We start from the raw sequence: 9,642 nt of genomic DNA, 5'->3' as shown, positions 1-9,642 counted from the left end.
TCTTTCAATTTGCATAATTGAATCTCATTTGTGTAATCATAATGCATTTCACCCTCTGCAATAAACATCTGTGTGTCTTGCCGGGCCTCACATTTGTCACGCTATCGCGTCTTGCGTAGTTATCAATAAACACCTGTATCGGCAGCTGCTTCTATCAACCTCCGCACACACAGAAAAAGACAAATGAGAAATGGTCATGGTCATAATATAGAATAAAGGGATAGGCATGTGACAGCAGCTAACCCTAACCCTTACATTATTGGTACCACCTAAAGTACCAATAATTACCAGACCAAGACTAGACCCAACAACATCAGCTTCGCCCACTGACACTGACCCAGAGACAGATGCTGTGAGGAGTATCAAACGCCACGTTAACAATAGGTATCAGAGGCTGTGTGGAGAGGCAGGCTGGGCAGCAGACCGGACACTCGCCACCATGTTTCCCCATGTAGGAAACTACAGATGCCATCCCACTGCCTGGAGTTTGTTGTTCCACCTCCCACTCCCTGTAATTAGACAGATCTGGGGCTGCTTTGGCCCAACACACACACACACACACACACACACACACACACACACACACACACACACACACCCATTCCATCATCCTGCCAATGCGTAATACACTCCCCACTGCCATCCCTCCTCCCATCTCCCCATCTGGCCAAACAGGCCTCATTCATGATAAGAGAAACTCTCTCTCTCCATGATATGGCCATGGCAGAATGGAAAAAAAGCATCAATAGCGTCAGAGTTGAGGAGGAATATCAGATTTGTTTTGATTTGATTTAATGACTTTATTCTATAATACCCTAGCTACAGGAGAATGGGGACATAGAAGACATAGTATGGACTGTTGACTTAAGACTGTAATACGTTGACTCAGACTTCTGACGTTGAATTCACCTGCGCATTAGTGAAACGCCGTTTCCGAACAGCCATCATTTCACCCAAGTGTGAGAAACAGATCCCATTGCACACTGCTAATTGATTCACAGAAAGTTGGAAAAACATTTTAACACCAATCCTGTTTCATAACCAGTGTTTGGATGTCCTACTTCTTTCACTTACATGCAATCTTTTGCTTCCCTGATTCGGGAGTGCAATAATGTGACATCAAATCACCCTCACCTTTATTTCTTTTTTTCCCTCCCCAGCGCCAAAGTGATTAAATACATGAAAACCTCTTCAAGTAATTGCAGCTCAGAGCAGAGCAAATATTCAATTAATACCGACAATTTAATAACTGTGATTCCTTCAATCCGACGCGCATAACCTTGATTCATGTCCCCCCCGTCCATTAATTAGTATTTCCATTCAGAGGTCGTTTTAATTTCCTTTAACTATTCATTAGCTCTGGATACAGAGCAGCAGAAAACCCATTAGCGAGGAAGTTCATCCCTTCCTCTCACTCTCACGTGCCTGACGACTGACCATGTGGGGGAATTCATCTTTTCTCTTTCCTTTCTTCCTGACAGAAGGTCGGAAAGTTTTTCCTTCTTTTTTTGTGATGAGGCAGCGAGCAGAGCAAAGTGCTAGCTCTTTAGCGGTCTCCATTGCCTATATGGCCACGGCTGACTGGATGCCAAACAGCTACAGACTCAGCAAAGATCAATCAGCATTGACAAGGTGAAGCCAGCATTGTGTCCGGATGCAGACAGCTCTGATGCTTTGAGAGATGGAAACACAACAGACTACATTAGCACGGCAGAGAGAGAGAAGAGTCAAACATTACCTCTAGCCCTTGGGAACATTTTCTTTGTGATAAATGGAATAAGTTCCACTTCAGTTTGTTTACGGTTGACAAGAAAACATTTAACATAACTCATGTCAGTGAAATGTGGGGTTTTGAATCTAGTGCTTGTGATAAGGACAGTCAGAAAAATGGTGTTTGTCGTTTGCCTTGAAAAGTAGCCTGACTATCAAACACTGCATCATTTATTACAATGCATCTAAATATGCAATGTAATACAAAGATAGATCACCTGTAGATCACCTTGTGTGATCTTAATCTTGAAACAGCCTAGCTGTTCATCACGCCAAGTTCATCATGCCATTTGAAATACTGAACTGTGTGTGAGGTGAAAGCTTCCAAACAACTCACGCATGCCCCACTGAGTCATGTGGGGTAGTGGTGGTCTAGTGGATTGAGAGTTGGACTTGTGATCGGAAGGTTGTGAGTTCAAATCCCGCCTGAAACCACACCACTACTAGTGTGCCCTTGGGTAAGGCACTTAGCCCTCAGTTACTCCAGGGGGAATGTCCCTGTAATTCGTAATTGTAAATCGTTTTGGATTAAAAGCGTCTGCTAAATGAAAAAATAAATAAATTTCCAGGAGTATTCATGACTAAAGTTGATTCAACTTGTTAGTTTCGTTTCTCTGCGTCTCGTCCGTCCTTTCTGATGTTAAATTGTGCAGTTGTGGATTAGAGTCCATCTCTCATTCCATTGGCTAGTCTGTATTGGCGTCCTTGCTCCTGTTGGCACTGTGGTCGCCCGAGGCCAACCCTGCTCTGACCCCCGGCATGTAAACATGACCTAATCATAATACTAATCTCAACATGCAACTGTGCACTCTCGAACTCAGCCCATCTGTGACTGTTCCCCAATTAGCTGTTATAACACGGCACGGGATGTTTACATTGTTGTGGGTAAGCTACAGAAGCACTGAACCGTCACGTTGCTTGCGTGTGAGAGTGCTGTGTGAGGTTATCCTTCCCATGTGATTTTGGATGAAACATCTGTTGTCGTCCCCCCGTCCCCCCAAAGAACCAAGAACATGTCCGAAACATCTATCAGGGTTGCTTAGATGCTTACAACAGTGTACAATAGCATTGAAAACATGCACAATAACAACCTCACAAGGTGAGCTTTGCCCCAGACAAAGCCGAGAGGGAACCAACAATGCAGCTGTATCCATCAAGCAGACAATACGAGAGTTGTGTACCTTGCGTCCGCCAGTGTTGAGCCTCAGGGGCTTAAGGAAAGGGTCGAAGATCATGTGGCTCGTCTCTATGTTCACTGGCGACTGCCTCTTCCCCACAGAGCACAGGTTCCACGCAGAGTTTACCAGCCCCCAGAACGACGGCACTGCAAAACACACAAAGGTACAGTAGACAAGACAGTTAGCATGTGTGCTAAGGAGATAAGAACGGCAACAGGAGAAATACATGGGCTGCTAGTTTTGGGTTAGCATGCTAGCTACTGTAGCCACTTTAGATGCCTATAATAAGACACATATTAGCATACACCCACACATAAGATACAATAACTTTCGTTATCCAGGTCACACAATAAGACCACAGCTAGTTAGCATGCCCAGGGAAGAGAGAGGAGGAGCTATAATATAATACTAATATATGCCATTTAGCTGAGACTTTTAAATCCAAAGCGACTTACATTGCAGTGAGTGCGTACATTTGTCAGTATACATGGTCCCAGCAGGAATCGAACCCACAACCTAAGCATTATTAGCACCATGCTCTACCAACTGAGACACAGAGGACTAAGCTACATCAGCATGGCTTTCACTCAGAGCAAAGTTAGTATAGTTACAGAGGCAGCTAGTATAATCAGATAACACATTTACTGTGAGACTGGCGGGACAGGGTGACAGAGACAGTATGACATTGCAGTGGGAGTGCTATCTATCTCACCAGGGATTGCTTATGTAAGACTTGGCCACTGAAGGCAGGCATTCACTTCCTGCACAGGGCGAAGGAGGGCTTATCATCCTCAACTCGCACACCACACAAGAATAACCCAATTCCACTCCCATTTCGAATCATGTAAATTACACATGGGGGTAGAGATCTCATTATGTTTTAGTCCATCATTGGATGTTCCGATGCCATAGCTGAGATCATTTTCAGGTATGTAGATTCAAGGATGAATCATACTGGACACGATTTGCGTCAAAACTTCAAATCCTGAGGGAGAGTATCTGTTCGCTTTGCTCACAACCGGTCTGCTAAAGTAACGATAAATTATTTCTGAGATTCCCCCGATGTCAGGAGAAACAGGTGCTGATGCATTTGTCATTTTCTCTCTTTCATGGTGAACATGAACTTAGGGGCACATTTCCCAGTGTACAGTATAGACCAGCTGGTGGCCACTGGCTTGTGTTCAAACACTGTCCTTGAACAAAAGGGGAACAATTTTGAAGTGTTGCCACTGTACTTGACAGTCCCTAACCCCGGCATTCCCTACACGGTAGCCTGTGGCAGTAGAAAGTCCTTTGTGGCTCAGTTGATAGAGAGTTTCTACCATGGGTGTCTTATGAATGTGAAAATGTGAGACAGGTGTGGGAGCAACCTGTGCTTTTAAACCCAAGGATGAGGTATGACGGGAAGGAATTGTATGACAGGGTAATGATGAGGGCTGGGTTGGGAAAGGTGAGGGATTTGGTGTATGAATTTGTACCACCATTTGCAATGGTGGTGGTGGATGCAGTAGAGGAAATGGGAGATGAGATGGGCAGCGAGGAATATGTTAAAAAAGATTAAAGAAGGGATGCCAGTGGAGTGGAGTGCAATGGTGGATAGGGAAGTGGAGGAGGAAGGGGAGAGAAGAGAGGAGAGGTGGAGTTCTTTATAGGTGTTCATATGTTGGTTTAGAGAGAATCATGCGTGTAGTGGAAAAACAAAATTATAAAGAAATGAGTGCAGGTGCAAAAATAAGTGAACCTCTTCAGTCAATAGCTTGTGGCACCTCCATTAGCAGCGATAACTTGGAGTAAACGTCTCGTATAGCCACTAATCAGTCTCTAACATCTGTTTTGAGATATTTTTGCTCACTCCTTACAGAAGTGAGCCAATTGAGTGAGGTTTGAGGGGTGTCTGGCATGAACTTCAGGTCCTCTCACAGCATCTCAATTGGATTTAGGTCAGAATTTGACTTGGCCAATCCAAAACACACATCTTCTTTATCCTGAGCCAAATTGGTAGATTTGTTTGAATGCTTTGGATCATTGTCTTGTTGAAAGTCCCATTCTCAGCCCAGCTTTAGCTCCTTGACTGATGATGGCTTGAAGTTCTGTTAAAAAATCTCCTGATATTCCTAAAAGTTCATGGTTCCCTTAATGATGTGGAGTCACAAAACCAACCAGGTTTCTTATCTCTATTTCTCAGAGTCCCACCCAACTCTTTCCTAAAGATCTCTCCTTCATCCCTGGGTACCAAATGAACCAGTTGAAGGACCGATCTTTAGGAAAGAGTGGGTGGAACTATGATAAATAGATAGAGATAAGAAACCTGGTCAGTTTTGTGTTATCCATACAGGTGAATGCAAGACACACCATGCCTAGAGGAAAGGAGATCTCAGAGGACATCAGGAAGAGGTTAGTGAGAGCACATCAGTCTGCGGAAGGCTATATAAGATTTGAACTTCATTAGTCCACTGTGAGGCACTGGGACTATATTATACTGAAAAATGTATGAACTCACTGCAATGTAAATGAAAAAAATATATTATAGAAGGGATACTGTACTGTAGTACGTCTAAAACATCATGTCTGGATGAAATAATACGTGGTGGGTGCATTCTAGACAGCCACCCGGCCGCAACCACATCTCAATGAAAGTCAACCACCACCTGCAGTTCAATTCAGACCCACCACCACTGCTGTCAACTGCAAATTACTCCAACCAGCAAAATTGCCTGGAGGGGTGTATAAAAATCGAGGAGAGTAAAAATACATTAGAGAATACATAGAAAAGTGTTGAGTCATCCCTTGTTTAAGGTTAGACTGAATCGGGCAGTAATATCTTTCCTGAGAGGCTTGGCAAGAGAGGGAGAAGAGTAAAATGGCAACTGCCCTGCATGCTAAATCCTGAGAAATGACAGGAAAATCCATGGGCGGAATGGGAATTGGAGTGTGCGGAATCGATCCATTAAATCCGGCCCTTGTCGTAAATGTACACATAATTATTAGCCGTTGATAGATCTCTGAATTCGGCAACCAGAGCAGGGGACATCAGTCACCAGTGGCACAGGGACTAGCGGCACTGTCAATAATCTACAGTAGCCCTCCTATAGCAGCCATCCTCCATAAATCAGCCACGTCTGCTAGTGCACATTAAAGACGCTTTAATTTCCTATTGACGAGCTCTTAAAAGTGGACTTGGAGGTATGGTGTGGCTGTTTGGAGATGGAAACATACTGTCGTGTGAAGGAAGGGTGGGGGTTGAGGTGGGAGATGGGGACGTATAGTGTTTGGGACCCATCGGTTACAGATTTTGAAGGCTACAATCTGTCAAGGACACGCCATTTTGTCAAGGACATCCTCAAACAATAATCATTTAGATGAAGAAGCCTTTAGGTAAATGAGCTGTAAATGTTAAAAAGGGGTGTTAATAATTACAGTGCCTTTAGCTACTTTTTGATTCTGTTTGGTTTCTAGCCATTAATTAATGCTACATTTCCTTTGATATGATTATCCTTTCAACCCTTGATCTTTTCTTCTCTTTTCTCTCCTTTCTGCTCTCCCTCCCTTGAATATCGCCCTCCCTTCCTTCCCTCCCTCCTCTCCCTCCTTCTCTGCTCTCCTTCCCTTCCTTCTCTCCTTCCCTCCCTTCCTTCTCTCCTTCCCTCCCTCCTCTCCCTCCTTCTCTGCTCTCCTTCCCTTCGTTCTCTCCCTGCCCTCCTTCAGTGAATCATCCCTGGATCATCCCTCTTGTCCACTCCTATAGCCCTTCCATAATATCCAACATGTAGTTAACTCTACTACGTGTGTGTGTGTGTGTGTGTGTGTGTGTGTGTGTGTGTGTGTGTGTGTGTGTGCGCGTGTGTGTGTGCGTGCGTGCGTGCGTGTGTGTGTGTGTGGTAGGCGTGTGCGGCTATGTTTGCAGAATAATTACGCTAAGGCTGAATGGAGAAGGTTGAGTGTCGGCCCGGGTCGTCTCTGTGAGTTTATTAGAGGTCAAGGTTGAGCTGAGGGCTGACTGCTGGGGAGACACACACTCTGCAATTAAACCCTCCATTAATAACGTCCTCTTCCACGGCCGTCACTGACACAAAAACCCCTCCTATACTTGACACTCTATACAACGTAACCATGGACATAAGAACAGCATTGTAGATAGACTCGTGTTTAATGAACCCATGCACGCACGCACACACGCACGCACACACGCACGGACAGAGGCAGGCATGCATCTCCTCATTTAAATGAACAGGTCTGGAATACTAAATGAAATGTCTTTATTCTGTCAGAGATATACATGGAAAGTAAGAGTAATGGTCTTTGGGAGCAAACCACACAGGAGAGATTTGAGAAACACATGCATGCACACACACACACACACACACACACGCACACACATACACACACACTTGGATGAACTTCACAGAAAAAAATGTCCTTCTTTTAGAATATGCTGATGCAAAGCTCTATGTTGCATCTTCCGACTCAGAAAATAGAAAGAGAGCACTAGAGACGAACAGCTTGTGTGTAAATGCTTACTTAAGCAGGTAAGGAAAATAGCATACTAATCATAATGAATGTCTAAGAGTAGTATGGAAGTGTATGTCATATTCTGCTAGCTCTGAAACTCCATAATTCTTTACCTTTACATTACAATTCTGCTTGTACATCTTGTTTACAAGGAGCAGGTCATTTATGCAGCAGGTTTGGTGCTGTTCCAAACAGAAGGAGACATTTTTCATAAGTCTTGACTCACGGCCAAACAAAAATTCAATTCAATATAAAAAGAAAAAGAAAGAAACATGTAAACTGCCGAGTGACTCAGCAACAAGCCAGCTGCAGACAGACAGTGAAACCTTTTAAACCCATGTCTTAAAACCCACACAGTGCATTCAGTTCCAGAACATCTCTCTGCAGTTTTGATTCAATCTATTCATATAGCATTCTTTCTTCTAAAATCAACACACTGCAACCATAAGTACCGCAACACATGAAGGTCTGTGTGGGAGCTGAAAGGAAGTGAATAAGTACAACAGGCTACAGGCAGGGCCTCTACCTTCACACACTCATTATCGCAGTTCATCAACAGAGTCCTTTTATCAGGTATAGCATTATTGCTAATGGAGCTAACACATGCGGCACTGATGACTAGTGAAGCAGACGGTAAATCATTGAGGCCGCCATCATGAGAAAGGTAACCACCTCAGGTGCTAAACACCTCTATAACACTCCACAGGGTTTGTGTGTGTGTGTGTGTGTGTGTGTAGATCTGTGTTTGTGTGTATATGTGTGTGTGTGTATATATGTGTATGTATGTGTGTGTGTGTGTGTGCGTGCGTGCGTGTGTGTGTGTGTGTGTGTGTGTGTGTGTGTGTGTGCATGTGCGCGTGTGTGCCCGTGTGGTAACACATGGGTCTCCGGTAAAATGGCCAGTGACAGTTGGTCTTGTTTGTGCTTGTCCTCTAATGCTAGTGTAATCCTGCTAGCCAATGTGGTAGGCCTCATTAGCCCAGGCCAGTAAGAAGAACAATAAACATGTCATTCAAGCTAACACCTCCTGTCACATTGTTAATGGCCTGGGATATACAACCTGGCGGGCGGCAGAGGACCTCGCTCTCAGGGGCGGAATACCAAACGGAACACACCCAGGGGGCAGAAACACACACAGATCCATCATGGACCAGAGGGCCTGGAGGGGTGGGGGGGGGGGCGGGGGGGGGGCAGTAGCGAAGGGGATTGTCGGCGGGAAGGGACAGACAGGTATAGCCAACCCACCCCTAGCAGATAATTAACTGTTGTTCAGTCGTGGCTCCTTCACAGACACATCATAGAGTCAGGTGATTCGTAAGTACGCCAGGAAGAAGTGGTCAGCAGCAGTATAGGGCCACAGTGTTCAGGGTGGATCTCACTGTACGCCCACTCACACAGATCAATGATCTTACCACACCTTCCCAATTGCCTTTGTGAACATGTGGTGTGTATGTGGGTGTGGGTGTGTGTGTGTGTGTGTGTGTGTGTGCGTGTGCGTGTGCGTGTGCGCGTGCACGTGTGCGTGCGTGTGTGTGTGTGTTAATTACCATATTATTTGGAAAATAGCTCCATCTTGTGAATACCCCACTGATAAACACCATGGGACTGTTCTGGAAGCCACCGTACATCCTTCAACACTTCATAATGGTAATTTAGGCCAATAAAAAGCAGTTGTGAGCACAAAATAATCATGGTAGTTAATACCTATGGCTTTTGGCAATTTGTCCTGAGGGACATTCTGGCATTCACAGATAATAACCCACTGATGTGTGGTCTGAATACTTTATTACCGGAACATTCCTCCTACCCCTACGTATCCCAGAGGGAACAGAAGTTTCCCATAGGCTTGCATTGAAACAGCCCGGTTTTCGATACCTAGCCAACATTTTTTTAATATTAAAATGCCCAAAAGTTGCTGTTGTAAACGAAAACACCTGGAATTGGGATTTTTTTATTGTTCTTAATGGTTACAAGGAGCCAGAGAGATGAGCTCGGTGGCTGCAGGCAGGGAGGAGACAGCTACGTCACCTCAGGCTAGGTAGGTATGTCCCCTAATCGTTTATCTAGCAGTAGCAACGTTAATCTGTCAAGCTTCATGTTTTCAGGCCAACTTTGTTCAATGTTTCTACAGTATATCTGGCAAATTCCACCAGGCTCAATGTCTGGAAATAATCACGGGACATGT

At 44.6% G+C, this 9,642-nt stretch overlaps 1 protein-coding gene across 1 annotated transcript in view; it reads right to left on the bottom strand.

The window, feature by feature from the left end:
• ca10a (carbonic anhydrase Xa) overlaps window positions 1-9,642 on the bottom strand; it is a gene marked incomplete at both ends in the record, with an annotated part of 129,603 nt that overhangs the window by 70,931 nt on the left and 49,030 nt on the right. The window contains one exon of the mRNA XM_080541776.1: window positions 2,952-3,094. Within this exon, the coding sequence (XP_080397902.1) occupies window positions 2,952-3,094 (143 nt within the window). The remainder of the gene's footprint in view (window positions 1-2,951; window positions 3,095-9,642) is intronic.

The sequence above is a fragment of the Nansenia antarctica genome (assembly GCF_963989245.1).
Source record: "Nansenia antarctica genome assembly, chromosome: 11".
NCBI lineage: Eukaryota > Metazoa > Chordata > Actinopteri > Argentiniformes > Microstomatidae > Nansenia > Nansenia antarctica.
Note: the sequence above shows the minus strand (reverse complement) of the source record. Positions and strands in the feature narration are given on the sequence as shown.